This window comes from Pseudopipra pipra, chromosome 17, assembly GCF_036250125.1.
Source record: "Pseudopipra pipra isolate bDixPip1 chromosome 17, bDixPip1.hap1, whole genome shotgun sequence".
NCBI lineage: Eukaryota > Metazoa > Chordata > Aves > Passeriformes > Pipridae > Pseudopipra > Pseudopipra pipra.
In genome coordinates this window covers 13,593,675-13,613,121 of record NC_087565.1, presented here as the reverse complement: position 1 = coordinate 13,613,121, position 19,447 = coordinate 13,593,675, and the positions used below count along the sequence as shown (strand labels likewise).

The following is a 19,447-nucleotide window of genomic DNA, read 5'->3' as shown; positions in this document are numbered from 1 at the left end:
CTGCAGCTGGGAGCAGCCCAGGGGGTTTGCTTGTTAGTTCTCATCCCACAACAGTGCAACATGGGGGAAGTTCTCTCATTTAACATGGGCTGGCTAAAGTTAGGCTGAGCTGGGCTGAGTCAGACTATCACCTCCCCTGACAGGCTAAGGGTGAGGCCTGGTCCAGGAAGGGAATCATTGAATCATGGAATGGTTTGGGTTGGAAGGGACCTTAAAGATCATCTCATTCCATCCCCTGCCCTGGGCAGGGACACCTTCCACCAGCCCAGGTTGCTCCAAGCCCTGTCCAACCTGGCCTTGGACACTTCCAGGGATGGGGCAGCCACAGCTTCTCTGGGCAACCTGTGCCAGGGCCTGCCCACCCTCACAGGGAAGGATTCCTTCCCAATATCCCATCTAACCCTGCATTGTCAGTTTGAAGCAATTCCCCCTTGTCCTTTCTTTGATACCACGCAATGTCTTTTCCCACCCATCAGTTCCAGGACAAGGAGATGGGAAGATTCAGAACTGTGCTTTAGCTTCTACAGTCACAGCCCACACGTGAGTTTTTGGGCTGCAATGTCAAAGCCCTGAGGGCACTGATGTGCCTGCCTGGCCACGAGCAGCTTCATTTCTGACCCCATTCCACACGGGAGCCTTTGGCCCCTGCCTGGGTGGTGGTGTTGGAGTGCTGGTCTCCAGCTCTGCCACAGCCATGGATCCTGCTGACCCTGCCCCAGACCTGCCTTGTCACCACGGCCCTGCTCGGTCATCCCCGGGTCATCTGTGACCTGCTCACCATCACTGGACACCGTCTGCACATCCACGTCCAAGCTTGACCTGGCACTGGCCACCCCTTGACCACCCCCTGTGGAACTGTGCCACCACTGGTCTGGGTGAGTTACATCAAACCCCTACTGAATAATTATTTCTTTTTGCCAGCTTTAATATAATTGCCTCAGTAATTGCTTCGACATAGTGCACTGTCCTATCTTATCTTACTACTGGTAGTTTTAGCTTTTATATTGTGTAGTAAATGATTTTGATTAAGATCTTTTGTCTGATCCCTTGTAATGATAAATGATTCTTTTTATATAAATATTCTCATTTTGCCAGTCATTAAAACCTGCGGGACAGAAGCGGTTCAATCCCACCTCTGTAATTCCTTAAATTCAAAATGTTGACATAACTCTGCAACTCCCTGACAGGAGGTTGTGGCCGGTGGGAGGGTTGGTCTCTTCTCCCAGGAACCAGCAGCAGGACAAGAAGGCTGGGTCTGAAGCTGTGCCAGGGGAGGTTTAGGTTGGATATTTTCCAGAGAGAGTGCTCAGCCATTGGAATAGGCTGCCCAGGGAGGGGGTGGATTCACTGTCCCTGGAGGTGTTTAAGAAGAGACTGGATCATCAGTGCCATGGTCTAGCAGACGAGGTGGTGTTGGGTCAAAAGCTGGACTTGATGACCTCAGAGGTCTTTTCCAACCTGGTTGATTCCATGCTAACCTGAGGCCGATGCTGGATCCAGCCACGCCCTGACTCCTGTCCGAGGAGTTCAGAAAGCAGGGCAGTCCCTTCCGCCCCTCGTGGCTCCACAGCAGGGCTGTTTTATCGAATTCTATCTACAGAAGGACCAACCCACGCTGCCCCCGGGCACCCGGAGCGGTTTGAGGAGCTACTCACCCAGGGTCTGCCCCGCCAGGACGCGGCCGTTCTCGCCCAGCACGGCGGCGCGCGCGTGCCTCTCGTTGGAGTACTGCACGAAGGCGTAGCCCTTGTGCACGGAGCAGCCCACCACCCGCCCGTACTTGGAGAAGATGGTCTCCACATCCGACTTCTTCACCACGGCCGTGTTGAGGTTGCCGATGAACACCCGGGAGTTGATGGACTTGGGGTCATTCTTGTTCGTGATGTTGCTGGTCTGCACCTTCAGTGACATCTTGGACGCCTGGAAGAAGGAATTGGGGGGTCAGGAGGGCGTGCCAAGGGGAGTGCCAGTGGCTCACAGGAAGGGAGAGGGGACAAATCTCTCAGTGAGCCTGGAGTGAGGGAACCAGCTCCTCAGCTTCAGCTGGTCTTCAACTAGCAACAACTTCAACCAGCTCTTCAACTTCAACAGCAGGGGCATCCCACCTCCAGGGGATCCCACCTCCAGGGGATCCCACCTCCAGGGGATCCCACCTCCAGGAGATCCCACCTTTGGGGGATCCCACCTTTGGGGGATCCCACCTCCAGGGGATCCCACCTCCAGGAGATCCCACCTCCAGGAGATCCCACCTTTGGGGGATCCCACCTCCAGGGGATCCCACTTCCAGGAGATCCCACCTCCACGAGATCCCACCTCCACGAGATCCCACCTCCAGGGGATCCCACCTCCAGGAGATCCCACCTCCAGGGAAACCCACTTCCAGGAGATCCCACTTCCAGGAGATCCCACCTCCAGGAGATCCCACCTCCAGGGGATCCCACCTTTGGGGGATCCCACCTCCAGGAGATCCCACCTCCAGGGGATCCCACCTCCAGGGGATCCCTCCTGCCAGGCAACCAGCACAGTCAGTTCTAAACTCTTGCTGGGAACCCACTGATGAGGCTGACACTTGGCTGATCCTGTGCAGGTCCAGGAGTTGGACCCCAGTGGGTCCCTTCCAGCTCAGGGTATTCTATGATTCTAAGGTTTTTAGGGGAGAAAGCAAGATTTAAATAAATTTTACATCTTTAATGCCATTATACAAAAGCTTTTACCTCTCTATACCTAATTACCATTCAAAGAGCTGCTCTTTTTGAAGCAGTTTGCATTCAGCACCTTGGTTCATGCCCACTTTTGCAGCCTTTCCCCTGCCACCAACCTCCCAGTACAGCCCAACTCTCATCACACACAGGTACAGCCTTGTCCCCACAGGTCCCCTCTCACACCTGGAAGAGGACTCGAGTTTTCTGGATGCAAACAAAGAGATCTGAGCAGTGAGGCAGCCCCTGTGCTCCTGTGTGGCACCTGCACGGCACTGCCTGGGCTTCGAGCTGGGTTCTGTGCTTCAAACAGGAGGTGTCACTGTTAGCCTGGAAATCCCAGAGCCCTCAGCCAGATCGGCTGGGAGCCACTCCAACCCCTTCCCGTGGCTGCACGGCACGAGACTCCAAGTTTCTTGCCTCGAGTGGCTCATGGGCAGCCCCTGAGAAGGGGGTTTCCCCCCGAGGACTGAGGACCAAGGGACAGGACTGGACGCTGTGTGAAATCAAAGCCAGGCTGGCTGCTCTAAGGCTGCCTGCTCCCTCTCCTGCAGCAAAACCCACAGCTGGCCAAAGAGATCAGCTTCATTTTCACCTTCCAGACACACGGGGATGCTTTGGGATCACTGCTGTGCTGCAGGTTTACTTGGGATCCAGGCAAGATGCTTTACAATGCACACTGAGGTGCTGCTCTTCCCCATCCCCTTCCAGCAGCACCTACAGGTGCTCCTACCACCAAGGGCAGCACCACCAGCGTGCCCACAACTTCTGGAGGTCCCCAAGCCTGGCACAGGGGATGCACTGCTACCATGGAGTGCCCTCCCTGGTGATCCCCAGCGTCTGCCCTGGCACTGGGGCAGAGCTACAGCCCTGCCTGGCTTTGGGGTTTTGGCTCTGTGGGCTCAAAGCCCAAGTCTGAGCAGCTTGGTCCGAGCTGGGGACAGTGGCAGCTGCCTGACTGGATGGGTGCAGCCCCTGTGGACCCTGTCACCCTGTGCCCAAGCCCTGGCAGGCTCTGCTTGCCCACAGCCCAGCCTGCCCGAGGCACTGACACCGAGCCAGTTAGTGCTGAGCCTAAACCAGAGTTACCTTTCCTACACTTCCCACCCGGCAGGCAGAGCCTGGGAAAAAGCCACAACAATCTGGGGTTGCATCTAACACTTTCCAAAAACCCCTGTCCTCCTCCTTCCTTGTCCTCTCCTGCACAGATCTTCCCCACAGGATTTCTGTCTCCTCTTACGCCTGTCTGGGGGCAGAGCATCATCACACCCATCGCCAGGGCAGCCCCATTTCGGCTCCTCGGGTGATGGATGTTGTTCCCCGGGATACCCAGCAGGGGCTGCTCCTGCCCACAGCCCCGTTTTGCCCGAGGGCAGCTGCACCCACACAGACAAAAGCAGCAGCGGAGCGGGTCCGGGCTCAGCAGCACTTGCTCTGTATTCCCAGGATTTGGAACTTCAGTCCAGGACAGAGCCAAGGGAGGAGAGTCACCCACCCCACAGGCAGAGCCCACCTGGGGAGCCACAGGGTGCTGCAACAGCAACCCCACCAGTGAGCTCTGCACAGCCCAGATCCACGGGCACACCTCCACCTTCTCCATCTGGGAGCTGCACACTCGATCCCTTTCATCCTTTAAAACCGTCCAGAGCACTGGAGACAGTTGGCAAGTCTGAGCCTCTGTGTGAGGATGAGACTCCTCAATAAATCTCATCTGGCTCCAACCCCTGAGACTCCATTAACCTGCCAGTGAGACTGGAAATAATCTTCCTGCTAAATCCAATCAAAAAAAGAGTTAGGCTTTGTCTGAGTTCTGGCTTGTTGCATCTTCCCTTTCACGCTTATGGATTAGAAGAGCCAGAGACTTTTGTTTTATTACTTTCAAAACAGTTCCTGGCAGACAGAGTGTTCCTAAAAACACCAGGAAAAAGAGCCAAAGGACAGGACTTTTAAAGGGATCTAAGTGACTTCAACTCTCAACCTTTGGCAAGTGGTGCCCAACTTCTTCAGGTTGCTCCAACTTCCAAACCAGAAACTCGCCTTTGTTTAATGGTCTCTATTTTAATTTATATTTGCAGTGCCATCTGGAAGAGATTCACAAAGGAAACTGCCCCATTCCTGGTGGAGATGGAGAGAAATGGAGGGGGTTTCCAGCAGTTTGGTCCCTCTGGGTTCCCAGCCTGAGCCTCAAGGACAGAAATCCCGAGTACCTGCACAAACCCCAGCTGGAGGCTGTTCTGGCATGGCCAGTCCCCAGGGAATCTCCATCCTAGACGTGCTGGGACCGACTGGGGCTGTGTGGGACCTTCAGAGAGCCTGCACACATGTGGGGTATCTGCAGCCAGGTGGCCTGGGTGGTCTTGCTACCCCAAGGACACACCAGACCTGCTGTGACCCCCTGGTGTCCCTGCCCTGGGGATTCAGGGATGTCACTCCACAGTGACCTCAGCACGTGGCTTTACACTTGGGCACTCCTGGAGCTCCCAGCTGTAGCTGCCTGTATCTTCTGTTTCAGAGCAAACCTACCCTGGCATCTCTGTCACCCACCCCAGGCCATGCCACACCGACACCCTTGGCCCCTCTTAGCTGCCTCCCCTCCAGATGATGCATTCCCACTTTTCCATCCTCGCTTATCTGCCAGACTCTATGCAAGTCTCCCACCCATTTTACTGTGTACCCACGGCCCTCCTTTCCCCCATTCCCAGTTCCTGGAGGAGCTGCCCTCACAACTGGCCTCTGGGCAGAGTATGAGCCCTTCTCCCTGCCCTTGGAGCCCACCATCCAGCTTGCACTGCTCTGGGAGCCACCCATCCAGGCTTGTATCCCATCTGGACACTGCAGGAGACCATGTCAAAAGCCTTCCTAAGTTAGGGCAGACACCAACCATGCCACATCCTAGGCAAGTGTCAAGGCAACTTGCCATGTCAAGGCAACCAGGAATGATACTTGGACACGAATAAATGAATGTAAAGGGGTTCTTGACCTGTACCCCAGAAAACTCCAAGAACAGAGAACTGGGATTATCCCTGTTTTCTGCAAGGGAAACTGCCCAGACAGGAGAGGTCTGGGGTGGAGTGGTGTGTGCCACACACTTTGCCACAGAAAGCAAAGAGGTTGGTCAAATTTGGCCACACCATTTCCAGGTGTGGCCCAGCTGCAGGTAGGAGGAATGTTTTCTCTTCCTCAAAATTAAATCCAGTGTTCCAATCACACACACTCCTGGCTCTGCTTTCACACCCCATCACTGAAGAGCTTTTTACTGCTGCTCCCCCAAATCAGGGGAAGCCCAAACCCTTCCCAAGGACTGACCAGCCCAGCCAGGTGTTATCCACAACAGCCTGAAGCTCTGCCCAGCTGTTTGCAGCTGCACACTCCAGTTCCACCAGGGGCTGAGCTCCTTCAGCCTGTGTAGGAGGGCTGTGGGTTGAGCTGCCTCTGTGTGTGGGATAGAACAGGCTGGCTGGAGGATTCAGGCAGGATGGGGTAGGATGGGGGGATAAAGGTGTGTTTCCCCCCAGATCTGGTGAGCTGTGTGTCCCCTCTCAGCAGGTGCAACATGAGCCAGCTCTGCAGCTGTCAATGGACAGGTTTGCTTTAAAAATTAAAGACCTGGGTGAAGTTGTTTCTCAGGGGGGCACGAAGGTACCAGATGGACCTTCAGCTGCAGAGGGACATCTCCTAAGGCATCTCCCAGGTAAAACCTTGGCTGCCATGGAGGTGGGGGGGTGAAAGGGAACCTGCAGCTCTCCAGGTCCCTGCTGCCCATCCCCACCTCCCTCTGGCTCCTGTGACCTTCCCACACGCTCCCTGCAGCAGGACCAGCAAGTGCTCTGCTTGTTCCCTGGGTGGTCTTGCTAGCCCAGGGACACAGCAGCCCTGCTGTGACCCCTGGCTGTCCCTGGGGGTTCAGGGATGTCACATGGCAGTGACAGTGACTGTGCTGTCTCTCCTGTGCTGTCTCCTCTCCTCCCCACCTGGGATGCTCAGTCCCAACAATGCCATAAAGCCTTTGGCCCTGGAGGCTGGAGATGAGAGCAGTGACTCCCACCCCTCATTGCAGGGAGGGGTGATGGGCTGGGGTGCTCAGCACCCCCTCCCTGGGCACAGCCTTCCCTTGGAAGCCCCGGTGGCTCCGGGGCCGTGTCAGGACACGGCAGGTCTGTGCAGGAGCTGTGCCTGGAGTTGATGACGATGGGACGGGGCCACCAGATGGCAAAGCCAAGGTCAGGCAAGGTGAGGGCTGTGCTGCTGGGAAGGGCTTGGGAAGGAGCCAGTGGGAACCCGCCGCCTCTGCAGATGGGATGCTCTCCCAGGGCCATCTGCCCACACACTGCTGGCCCTGCACAGGCAGGGATTTGGCAAGGAGGGCTGGGAAGGCCAAGGCTGGGGAGCTGGGGCTTCCAGCACAGCACTGCTCAGAGCTTTTGGGGTCTCCCAGTGCCTGCCCAAGTCTCACTTTGCATGTTATAAACCCCTCAGTGCTCAAACACCCCGTGCAAAGGGCTCTTCTGCTGCTCGTGCAAGCCCAGCATTCCCTGGAGAAAACAGCCTCCCTTGTCTTCTCTGTCCCACTCGTTTCTGGTTCCTCTCAGGCACAATAGTTATTTTACACCACTTCTTGGCCCCCAACTGTAAAAACTGGAGAAGGACATTTTAGTCATCACTGTCAACATTTCACACTCCCCCCCCCTGCATTCCAGGGCACTCTGTGCTGTGTCCAGACTAAATCCAGCACAGCCACCACCATGGTGGCTCAGTGTCCCCTCCACAGCTCTTCAGCTGTGGAACAGTGTCCTCTCCAGCCACTAGAGCTTTGATATGCCATGCAAAAAGCAGAGAGCCTGAGCATCTTGGTGATGTGTCTGCTTAAAACCACACACAGAGCAGAGACACCTATTCCTGGGTATAGATGGACATTCTCACAACCATCACTGTCATCAGCTGATGCATTTCCACAGCTCTCCTTTCACCTTTCAGCCCCCAACCCACAACTGCAACGAGATGGACTTGAGTTGGAAAAGAGAACAAGACAAAAGGCAACTAGGAATGGCACTTGAACATGAATAAATGAATGTACAAAGGGGTTCTTTCCCTCTAGGACCCCAGAGAACATCAAGGACAGAGTACTAGGATTACCCCTGTTTTCTGCAAGGGAAACTGAGGCTCAGACAGGAGAGGTCTGGGGTGGAGGAGTGTGTGCCACCAGCCTCACCAAGGGCCACAGACACATCACAGTGACACTTCCTGCTGCCAAATGCCCCCAAAGAAATAAGGAGACTTAGGGATGAGATTGCCAGAAGTGAGCTGGTTGGTTGGTTCCTTCCTTCCTTCCTGGTTTGGTTTGGAAGGGACCTTAAAGCTCATCTCATTCCACCCCCTGCCATGGGCAGGGACACCTTCCACCAGCCCAGGGTGCTCCAAGCCCCGTCCAACCTGGCCTTGGACACTTCCAGGGATGGGGCAGCCACAGCTTCTCTGGGCAACCTGTTTTCTGACTAAAACGGTCCCTTGAGGTGAAAAAAGGCAGTTTTAAAGAAAAACATGGCCAGCTGCAAGACAGAGGGACTCCCCTGATGGCACTGCACAGCCCCACTGAGAGCACAGAACTGCACATGAGCTCGGAATCACGGGCTCCAGCAGCTCCAGTGCCAATCATCTTCCCCCCAGAGAGCCCTGAGTAATTTGCTAGTGAGTCCCCAAACAGCAGAGCCAGGCTCTGAAATGTTGGTTTAATAACCAACACAAACCCTGCAATCTTTTTAATAACATCTGAGTCCCCAAGTCCTGCACAGAAACCCGGAGGGCTCAGGAGAGCAGGAGGACCCTCTTCACTGCTGAGCTTCAATAAATAGAAGAAACTGGGAGGAAACCAGTTCTTGGCTTTTCTGGGGAGAACAGCTTTGATTCTACCAGACAGAATTGTTAAAGGACCAGGAAGTTATTAAAAAAAGGGCACAGACAAAGATGTCACAATTCTTAGACCGGTTCTGCAGCACCAGGGCTGTCTTTTGGGGGAATCTCTGCTATGCTGAGAGCTGGAGATGAGCTCAGCAGGAGCCAGACTAGCTGGGTCTGCAGCTGTGGGGTCCCTTTGCAAGTCTTGTTCCCCCTGTAAAGTGCAACCAAGCACATCCCAGTGAGGGAGGATCCTCTCACTGCAGAGGGAGGGGGTCCTTGAGTGCTGGTTTGGGCTGTCCCCCCTCCAGGCAGACAAGGGTCTGGGAATTTTTCCAAACATTTCCCAGGGCTCCACCTTGCAGATCACAGAACCATTAGGGTTGCAAAAGACCTCTAAAAACACCAAGTCCAACCATCAACCCAGCACCACCTCCATGGTCATCACTAAACCATGTCCCAGGGGCTATTCCAACACTCCCAGTGACTCCACCACTGCCCTGGGCAGCCTGTCCCAGTGCTTGATAACCCTTTCCATGAGGAATTTTTTCCTAACATCCAATCTAAGCCTTTCCTGGCACTACTTGAGGCCATCAGGCTCCCACCTGGCTAAGCCCCTATGCCCCACTGTCAGGTTCTGTCAGTGGCCATCACTCCCAGCCCCTGCAGAGGCTCCCCCTCTGAGCAGGCAGCTCAGGGAGCCCAGTTTCAGCCCAGTTTCAGCCCTGTTTCCACTCTGTTTTCCTTGGAAGAATGAAAACCTGCCCTGAAGGGAGACACCAGCACCGTCCCAGCTCTGGACAGCCCATAAGGACAGAGGTGGCGGTGCCTCTGCACCCCCTGGGAGAACATCCAGACATTCCTGCCTTTGCAAGCACCTGGAAACTCCTGGGACTGTTCCTGACTGCCCTCAGTGCCTGCCCCACTGAGCACTCAGCTCCCAGTTTATGGGGTGAGTGAGGGGGGAGCTACTCCCCACCCTGTCCCCCTCCCCTGCCCGGGTGGAGGCTGCACATCCCACACACTCAGACTGTGTGTGAGCAGAATCAGCTCCCTCACAGACCTCCCTCAACTCTCCATCTTGCTGTGCAGAGTCTCCCTTTATTAATTTTTGACTAAAACAAGTCATTTTGAACCAGAGAAATCCTGCCAATCCTTTGAAAACCTGGCTCTGGTTTCAATTTCAGTGCAACTGAAATCCTTCATGAAGGAGCCATAAATAATCAATAGCTGTTGTAATAAGTATTTAATCAGCTGTTAAAGGTGCAGTGGTCACAAAGTCTATCAGGTCAAGCACATAGTTTATAGCTGTGGCTCGTTACCATCTGTCCAACATATTATCCATGCCTGTAGAAGCTTAAAAATCTATTCATTAGAGCTTTAAATCCTTCCTAATAAGTGTGATAAAGGGATGACCTCAGCTGGACACTGAGATCCATCCGGGCAGCCCTTGGAGCAGCCCTGCTCCTCTCCCTGTGTGTCTCCACAGATCTGGGGCTCCCTCCAAACACTGCACAGCTCATTGCTCAGGTGTGGGGTCCTGCTGGAGCTGCTCCTCTACATCACCTTTGCAGGTAATGTTTTATCCCAAAGAATTATGGAATGGTTTGTGTTGGATGGGACCTTTAAAGACTGACTTGTTCCACCCCCTGCCAAGGGCAGGGACACCTTCCACTAGCCCAGGTTGCTCCAAGCCCCGTCCAACCTGGCCTTGGACACTTCCAGGGATGGGGAATCCACCATCTCCATCTGCTTGACAAGGCCAAAGCCTCTCTTTGGGCCACATCAGACCAACACTGTCCCACCAGCAGAGCAATGGGACAGTGAGGAGCACCCCAAGTGCCCTGAGCCTCAGTCCTGCCCTGCAGCTCAGAGCAGAATTCCTTTGAAAACCAGGATGTCTGTCATCCTCTGATGAGGATGCTCATGCAGGTAGCAACCTTGGGGGGTTAAATTTGTGTCTCCACTCCCACACTAACAAAACTGCACCTAAAACATGGGAGTCCTGACAGGATATGAGGTCAAAAAACAAATCTCCCTGTCAGCACTGAGCTAGAAGCAAGAATGAAGGCATCTTCTGAAGCCTACAGGGATCAATCCCTGGGTTTCATCCCCCTGTGAGAAGGAGCTCCTCAGCAGTTCCTTTACTGTCTACTTGAACATGGTCTCCCCATTCACACTGAACTCTTCTGGACTCTGATTTTCCATGAAAACATATTTTAAATTAAGGCACTTTTCTCCTAAAAGCCCACCCCAACTAAGACTGTCCTCTGATTGCAGCCTGTGCAACAAGTAGAGTTTTCTGGAGTCTCTGCTTCTAATCGCCCCGGAAATCTCTCCTGAATAGACCAACATTCTTTTTGACAGCAGCAAAATAAATTTTAAAGGTCAATTGAATCAGATAAGCCCAGTCTGGCAGCCCTTTCAGATGCAGAATTCCATGGATAACATTTAGGTTATGTTCGAGAACAGAAACAGAATTCTTTGGAGGAAAGAATATTTAAAAGAAAAAAAGAAAGGAAGAGAATGAAAAGGCAACAGCAATTAAACAGAATATCATCTGTATTCCCACTGGTGCAAAACCTGATGATTACCTACAGGGTGATGGACAATGCTACATGTATTAATCTAATTAAAGGCCTTTTCTACAGGCATCTGAAGCCAGCTCATTAGTGTGTTACTGAGATGCTCATTAATGGCTGGTCATGACTAATTTCTTGAGAATTATTCTTTAATTCTTTATCATTCCCAGCCTAACAGGAAAAGGCAACGTTTCCATGCCCCCCCTCCCACTGGCACACAGTGGAGACAGGTTCTCATCAGCTGCCCATTGACTTGATGTTCCTTAATGACCAACCCCCCCCTGCAGCCCAATTGTTGTTTTAACAGCAAATGATTTATTTATGAGGAAAAACAAGTGAAGTCGCCGGGAACTTTCTCAGCTGTTAATGAACTGCCATTGTTCTGCTGCTTTCAGCATCTCCTGGCAGGGAGGGGTGGGAGAGCAGGGCTCCCAGCCTGGCCAGAGGAGCCTCGTGTCCCACTCCATGAGCCCAGTGCTCTCCTCCTCATCCCAAACCCCTCTGGCCATGTCCAAGAGTCCTCCTGGGAGAAATACTCCTCTTTTAAATTTAGAAAGACGGCATAAACTCGGGGAACAAAGAAACAAAGAAGAATTTATGTGGTGCGCCGGGTCTTTCCCTCACCGAGTTTCCAGGGAAAAGACCCTTTGGCCTTACATCTTATACATTTTATAGTTTCACAAAATCCCACTCTTTTTCAGGTAGGTTTAATATATTCATTTTTGCCTAAAAAGGTTTCTTTTCTCTGAAAAGGGGCTTTCCTTTTGTTCTGATTGGCTGCAAGGTGTCCCCTGTCAAGGATGATGGATCTTCCTTTGTTCTTAGCCCAAAGAGAGAAAAGAACCCTTTCGTACAAAATGGCCCCAAAAGATTTTTAAGAACTCTTGCATTTCCCTTATCTGGTGAAAAAGACCCTGATACTCAAGTCCAGGCTTTTTTTGAACTTGGATATCTTACAACTTCACTATATGCCTATAAAAAAGGCATTTTTATTTCTCATACTCCCAGGCTCCAGTGTTGGGCCATGTCCCACCTTACCCCGGGCACGACGCAGGTTCCTGTGGGAAGGACACGTGGATCTCTTACCACGGGGCAACACTGAACTAGAGGGAAAACCTGGGCTCCAGGAGGGACCCCATTTCATGCTGCCAACCCACCACCAGTTGATTTGATCCCCTGCCAGGGCCACCCAGCTCCCAAAGAGGAGCTGCTGCAGGTGGAGCTCTGCTGACCCCATTCTGCCTGAGCTCTGCTGGTGTCTCAAAGGATCACAGAACCACTGGGGTTGGACAGGACCTCCTCAGATCATCGAGTCCAACCACCAGCCCCGTCCCCTAAGCTGAAGTCCTGCACTGTGATGCCATGGCTTCTTTAACACCCCAGTGCTGCTGTTCCCAGCCAAACTGGTCCTGCTCATCCCCCAGCCCTGCCTCTTCCAAGCCATGAGGGCTCTGCCTGGTTCTTCTGAGTGATGAGCAGAAATCAGAATTTCTGTGTCACCATGTGCTTCCTGCCCCTGAGGATTTTAGCAAAGGCCCAACCACCAGGAGACTCAGCAAAGTCCTGAGCTGAGGATCCTGGGGGAGCACATCAAAGGGGTCCCTGGGACCCAGACCAGACTGCTCCTCCAAAATGCTTGTCCATGTTTTCCAAACCACCTGACTGTCCTCTCACTTGCTAAAGGACTCCACATCATGGGTGTCACCAAAGCCAGACTTCCAGGGATTGGGCTGGTGGCAGTGGGAGCAGGACACGGGATGAGGAGCCTTAGGGAGCACAGGAAAGGGGAAGCTGCAGGTCCTTGGCACAGCAACCATCAATTCTTCACCAGCTGAGGGGCTTGACATCCTCCTCTCCTCTCTCGGAGTTAATTTTGCCTCTCAAAATTATTTCAGACACATTCAATAGGAGAATGACATAAATGATTAAGACACAAATCTCTGCAGAGCTGTTGGGATGTGGCTCCCACTTCACTTGAGGTGGGATTTTGCTGAATGCCACCTCTGAGGCTCCACCCTCTCCCCGAGGAAAGCACCTCAGATGGGGTGCAGCCTGCAGGGACGGGGAGGGAGACCTGGAAAGCAGCTGAGCTGCTCCAGGTGCCAACTCAAGACCTATGCTGGCAGCCATTCCTTTTCCTCCTGGAAAACAACAAATCCTGCTCCCCATCTACTGCTCTGTGCCTCTCCAGCTCTCTGTGGATGCAGGGAGCAAAGGAAAGCCTGGCTTTGTGGAGGGCACAGCTGCTCCTGGGTGCTGTGCCACCCTCCACACTGATGGGCTGGGGATTTCCCACCCACGTCAGCGGGTGCTGGGCCAAAGCCAGGGATGAAGGGACGTCATCTGTGCTCTCATCCTCCATCAGTATCACCCTGTCAGTCGTGCATACCACGATGTGGGATGGCTCAGGACTGCCAGCACTCTTGGGACTCCTGTTTTCATCCCTTCACACCCTGCCAGGCCTTCTGTGGGACAGCATCACCCCTCCCTTCCCTTCCCAGCTCCCACGCCAGGGGCTAAAGACACAGGCACCCTTTTTAACACAGCAAGATTAGTAGCTCATCACTGTTTGTTGATTATGGTCGTTCTTTTCTGTAAATGAAGTTTAAAAGTCATTAAAAGATTTGTCAGCTGTGACTTATGAACCCTTCTTGCCAGAGGGGAGTGAAGCAGTGACAAATCCCCTCCAGGGCCATCTCATCTGTTATGTGTGAGGAGTTGCAACATTCCAATTACCAGGGACCCACCGAATTCCTAAATAAAAACCAACTGAAATACCCCCACAGCTGCTGGAACCATCAGAGCTGGGGGGTCCCTGCCCCAGTACCAGGCTGAGGGACTCAGGGACAACAGACACTTTGCATGTGGCTTTATCAGCGTTCATTAAACCTTTGGGGAGGAGGAGCATCTCCATTTGGGGAGGAGGAGCATCTCCCGCCTTCCCAAGGGGGAGACACAGCTGAAAGGGCTGCAGGAGCTGAGGGCTGGGGCCAGGGGACACGACCAGCATCCCCTCTCCTGTGGAGGAGGAGGAGGATGAAGCCTGGAGAGCCCGTTTGCCAGGAGAGCAGCTGGTGTTGTCGTGGCACCAGAGCCAGGGCCACCTCTGTCACCCCAGCCAGCAGCACTGCCACGGCCTGCTGGCTCTGCTCTGGGATGGGGGATGCTCCCCATGGATTATCCTGATGGAGGCATCCACTTAAAGTCAAATTTTCCTGCCAGGGCAGGGGCCAGTGCTGGCCCCAAGCACTGCCTTGCTCCACGAGGACCCTGCAACTCCTCACCCACACAGGCGGCTCGACCTCGCCCTTCCCACGGGATGCTGAACAGCTTCCCTGCAGCAGGCAGGCACTCCTGCTGCTCCCACTCACACCAGGCTCCCAAACCCCACAGGGAAGCCAGGCTACCAGCCCTGAGCCGTGGCTGGGAGGTGGAAGCTCTGCAGGCCCCTGCAGCCCCCAGCCCCAGGGTGGGGTCACAGCAGAGCAGGTGCCTGTCAGCAGCTCCCAGAGCTCTCCCAGAGCTCTCCCAGAGCTCTCCCAGCCCTGGGGAAGGGCACAGCCCACATGCCAAACTGCCTGGGGGATGGCAGGGGACACTGGAGAGCTTCTTGTTAACACAACAGCTTATAAAATCAATTAGATTCCATTAAATGGCAATTTGGCCCTCATCACACAGCCTCCTCTGTGAGAGGGGTAATGGCCCATGGACATTTACTGCCTGTTTGGCCTTAATTTGTTGGGCCTGGTGGAGGGAGCACTCACAGTGGCAAACTTTGCTTTCCCAGACAACAAAACGTGTCACTTAAACCCTTGAGATGAGCTTCTCTCCAAACTTTCCCCCACTAGAGCCCACTGAGGTGCCCTGGAGGAGCCACAGCACAGCAGGGCCGTGGCACTGCAGCTGTGGGGCTGCCACCATGGACCACATGGCTGTGCCAGGAGCTCTGTGTGCTGCATCTGGCAGTGGCCAACACCCCACTACTGCCTGCAACACCAGTAGAGGTGACAAAGAACAGCCTTTGGGTCCCCTGTGTGTGCCTGACACCCTCATGCCCAAAGTCTGATTATCCCTCATCCACCCTCACTGCCCATGCACAGGAAGCAGTGAGGCATTTATCCTGTTAACCCTATTTTATCCTATTTAACCCCATCAAAACTGATCTTTTATCAGTAAAACTGGCTGCCTGGGACTGTGTCTCCCACCACTGACCCACAGACCTTTGAGGTCTCCCCCAAGACGTTCAGCTCTGTTTGCTTTCCTGGCTGCACAGAGTGTCACCAGGAGCTGTGAGCAGGAACAGATCTGCCTGGAAACGGCTGCTCCACACTTACTCATTTTAACACTAGCAGTCATTGGAAAAGAAAAGAAGAAGAATGATTTCATTTTCATAACCTTGAGTTCCCCCTGCCCTGCCTGGATGAGTTTGCCTCCGTTCTTTCCATCCCCCAGGAGGGCAGACACCAGGAAGGCTGCTCCTGCTCCAGAGCTCCACGCATGCTCAAGGCTTGGGCTCAGCTCTCAGATGCCCAGGGCTTGTTCCAGTGTGATGGATGATGATCCCCACAGGGAATCTCCTACTGACCCTCACAGATAAACCCTGAGCAGCCAACCCACACTGGCTCCCTCTGTGAGTGCTCATGTGCAGGTGCTGAATGAGCTGCCTGTGAACTGTGTCCTCCTGCTGCCCCTCGCCATAAATAACCAGGGGGCTCCTGGCATGGCTGTGCCCGCAGCCCTGAGCCAGCACGGGCTCTCTGATGAGCTGGAACTGATGAAGTCAAATGGGGAATTTGAGGTGGTTTATGAAACTCTGTGGTTCACTGTGCTGGGGTTTCAGCCGTTCCCTCGTCTTCCCCCTTGCCAGGGTGCTGGATGTGCATGGGAACACACAGTGATACATCCCCAGGCATGGCACCCACAAGCCCTTGTGCTCTGGTGAGAGTCTGGCTCTGGGAAAGGCAAGGAGGCTTTATAATGTTATGCATTTATATTTTATAAAGGAGCCTGAGACATGCCAGCAGCTCCCTACACCACGTGGTTATTGCTTAGGGACTCACTACTGCACCACACCAACGCTGGAGACAGAGAAAGCAAGGAAATTCCATTTTGAAGCGTTTTCCTAACCCTCCTTCACCCACAAGACTTCAATTTTGTTAGGTCACAGTGGCAGCTCTTGGTTCTTTGCGGGTGGAGTCTGTAGTGGCAGCGGGGCAGCATTTGGCACTCCCATTTAATGACTGTACTGGGAACCCACTGGGGACCAGGTGATGCTGTGAAACCTGTCTGGATTTTGCAAACCACAACTCCCATGATGCCTTTGCAGTGGACAAGAGCAAAGGTCCCCTGACCGCTTTAGAATCTTAAAATCCCAGAATTATTTGGGTTGGAAAAGCCCTCTAAGATCAGTGAGTCCAATCATTAACCCAACACTGCCAAGTGCACCACTAAACCACGTCCCTCAGACACGGCAGGAATAAAGAGAAAAGGGTGTTTATTTGAAAAATGCTCATTTTTTTAAAAACCAAAGTGGTGAAGAGGGTGAGGGAGGTAAAGGCCAGAACTCTCTCCATCAGCTGCTGTGAGGCAGGGGATCTCCAGGAGCTTGGAGAAACCTCTGGATTTCTGGAGGAGGCCAGGTGGGTTCAGGAGACTCTTCATCACCTACTGAATATGTTGGACCTCAGGGGTCTGCCTCGACTTGCCCTGAGGGAACTGGTCCCCCACAGAGCCCCCCTGGCTGAGGATTCCCACCCATGGGAACATCCTGCAGCTCCATGAGCCCAGTGCCCCGTGGGAGTGTTGGGATGTACCAGAGATGTGATGGGGAGAGAAGGATGCCTTGTTTTCTGCTACCTCCAGCTCATGGAGCACCACACCAGCTTTAGCATATCAGGCCATCCAAAACATTTGCTTTCCAAAGGAAGAATTCCCAAAGTTGTGTTGGTCTTCCTGGCTTTGCAGAGGTGTTTCCCACAGCAGTCCTTGCCCAGAGGACCTCTGGCTCATGAGTGGGGAGGAATAAATATCCCTGCAGTCACTTCCTAAAAGTTATTTAATTTCTTGTCTCTGTGCCTCACACACATTTCATCCCTGTGACTGGCTGCCAGTTTGGAAGCACAGCTGAAACTGGGAGGGCTCTGCATGAAGGGTGATGATCCTTCATGTAAGGAGCTGGAAACCTCACCCTTTGGAGCACCTTACATGGGAACTCTGGGAGAAATCCTCCTTCTTTCACTGTGATCTGCAACCTCCCCGTGCCACAGTCCACAGGAGCTGCTTTTTGGGTTGAAGACAAAGTCACAGAGATTTCATGGCTGTGAACCACCTGAAAAGCCACCTGTAAATGCAAATGGTGCCAGTGGTAACTGCTGTAGATAAAATCTGTAAGACCACTAATGCCACTCACCTCATGCACACCTTCAGTCAAGAGAGACCATTTCACAGCAAGATCCCAAGCTGGGTTTAGAGAGGTGGCAAGAGTATCAATAATCTCAGACTCCTTTAAGATGTTTGACTTAGGGCACATGTTTTCACTATGAAACCTGAACAGTAAAACATCAGCTTGGATGGAGACTTGGCTAAAGAGGGAGGTGTCCCTCCAGCAGCACCCAGCCAGCCCCACCAGGGAGGCACCTGCTTCTGGGAAACAGAACCTCTGGAAAAACCACCAGAACTGCACCAGAAGCTCCATGACTGAGCCATGGATGAGACAATTCCTGCCACCTTCACATTTCAGGTCTACCCTTTCGAGTTAGTTGTCCATCTGGGCAACACAACACCTCTGGAAGTTGCTCTGTTCTCTCTGCTGATCAGTTTAAACCTCTGGGAAATGAAATGTGGCTGGAGGAGGAGGAGGAGATGGGCAAATACCAGCATTAAATAGGTCCAGATGTAGAAATTGTAGCCAAGTTCAAATTTGGCCACCTTGATGCTCTGCACAGATTGTGCCTCCAGTTTGTCACGTGGAGTTTGTGACCTGCCAAGGGCAGCACAGCAGCACTGTCCCTGTCCCTGTCCCTGTCCCTGTCCCTGTCCCTGTCCCTGTCCCTGTCCCTGGTGCTGTGCAGTGAAGGAGGTGGATGGTCCATCCCAAATGTGCCATGGTGAAGATGGGTAAAACTCCCAGAAGATGGGAGAGGAAAGGGTTTAGAAAGCTGGTTTGTTCTTAACCAGCTTCCAGCTCATGGAATCATTATCCCACCCTCTGGGAACTGCCCTGCCGTGATCTCCCTCCCTCAGCTGGGTAAAGTGTCACCTCAGAGTCACCCAGAGCACGGAGTAGGAGGGCATTACACAGGAATTTGGTGAGATCCCCACACCTTTACAAAGCTCCCTGCTGCCTGAACCTCTCCTGACTAGGAAGATTAAAGGGATTAGAAGCTTATAAATGATGAGGCAGGAAAGTGAGGGGCTTTAGAAAATACCAAGGTCTTAATTTACAACGGGTGTTTAAAAACGAGGATTTTCTCCTACAGGAAAGTGGGAAAATTTTATCCTGAAGCAAGGTTATTTGACCAGTAAAATGCTTGGCCCATGCCATGTGGAAGTACTAATATATACTTTAGATGGTGCAAAGCATCTCTCCTCTGCTCCTTTGTAAATGAGGTGAAGAGAGTGAATGAGGGTATCAGGGTGGCAGAGAACATGGTTTTATGAACACAATAAACAAAGCACTGCTAGAGTAAAGCTGGGAAGAACATTTCCAGATGAGTAGTTCATTGACTAAAAATTGTATTTTGGGGTAGGCTGAACACTACTCTCGAAGCATGGAAAAGGTCCCACTGGAGCTCCTGCAGAAGGAATAAAGTACAGATACCTTATTTTCACAGACATATGGGCAGTGTTTTAGTTCAGCACTGGCAACACCCTGCCAAGCTCTCTCCTTCCTTTCACCCTCCCCCCTGTCCCTGGGAGGGTTGTGCTTTTCCCACATTAACTGGTATCTCGGGCCAGTTAAATATCCAGCCCTGGTCAAACCAAAATTTAACTGAGCCTGTAAAAAGCAGGTGGTGGAAAGAACTCTTGGAGACTTTCCAAACTGGGGTTTACAAGTCAGGAATATGTTCTTCCCTCTCCGTTCTCCCCAGGCACAGAGAAGGGAAGAGAAGGACTGGTGGTGCTGCAGAGGCTGCAGGATCCTGGCCTTGGGGACCAGCTCCCAGAGATGTCCCCCCTTGGTTCTGCAGGTTTCTCCTTGGCCCTGAATGCAGCTCCTGCAGAGGGAGCAGTGACTCCCAGGGCAGCTGCTTTTCTATGCTGGCCATTTCCAGC

At 53.0% G+C, this 19,447-nt stretch overlaps 1 protein-coding gene across 3 annotated transcripts in view; it reads right to left on the bottom strand.

Annotated features, from left to right (window-relative positions):
- Positions 1-19,447, bottom strand: part of RALY (RALY heterogeneous nuclear ribonucleoprotein) — a 121,349-nt gene that overhangs the window by 17,616 nt on the left and 84,286 nt on the right. For all 3 annotated transcript variants that reach the window (XM_064674317.1, XM_064674316.1, XM_064674318.1), the window contains exon 3: positions 1,656-1,920. In XM_064674317.1, the coding sequence (XP_064530387.1) occupies positions 1,656-1,911 (256 nt within the window). In that variant the 5' untranslated portion in view covers positions 1,912-1,920. The remainder of the gene's footprint in view (positions 1-1,655; positions 1,921-19,447) is intronic.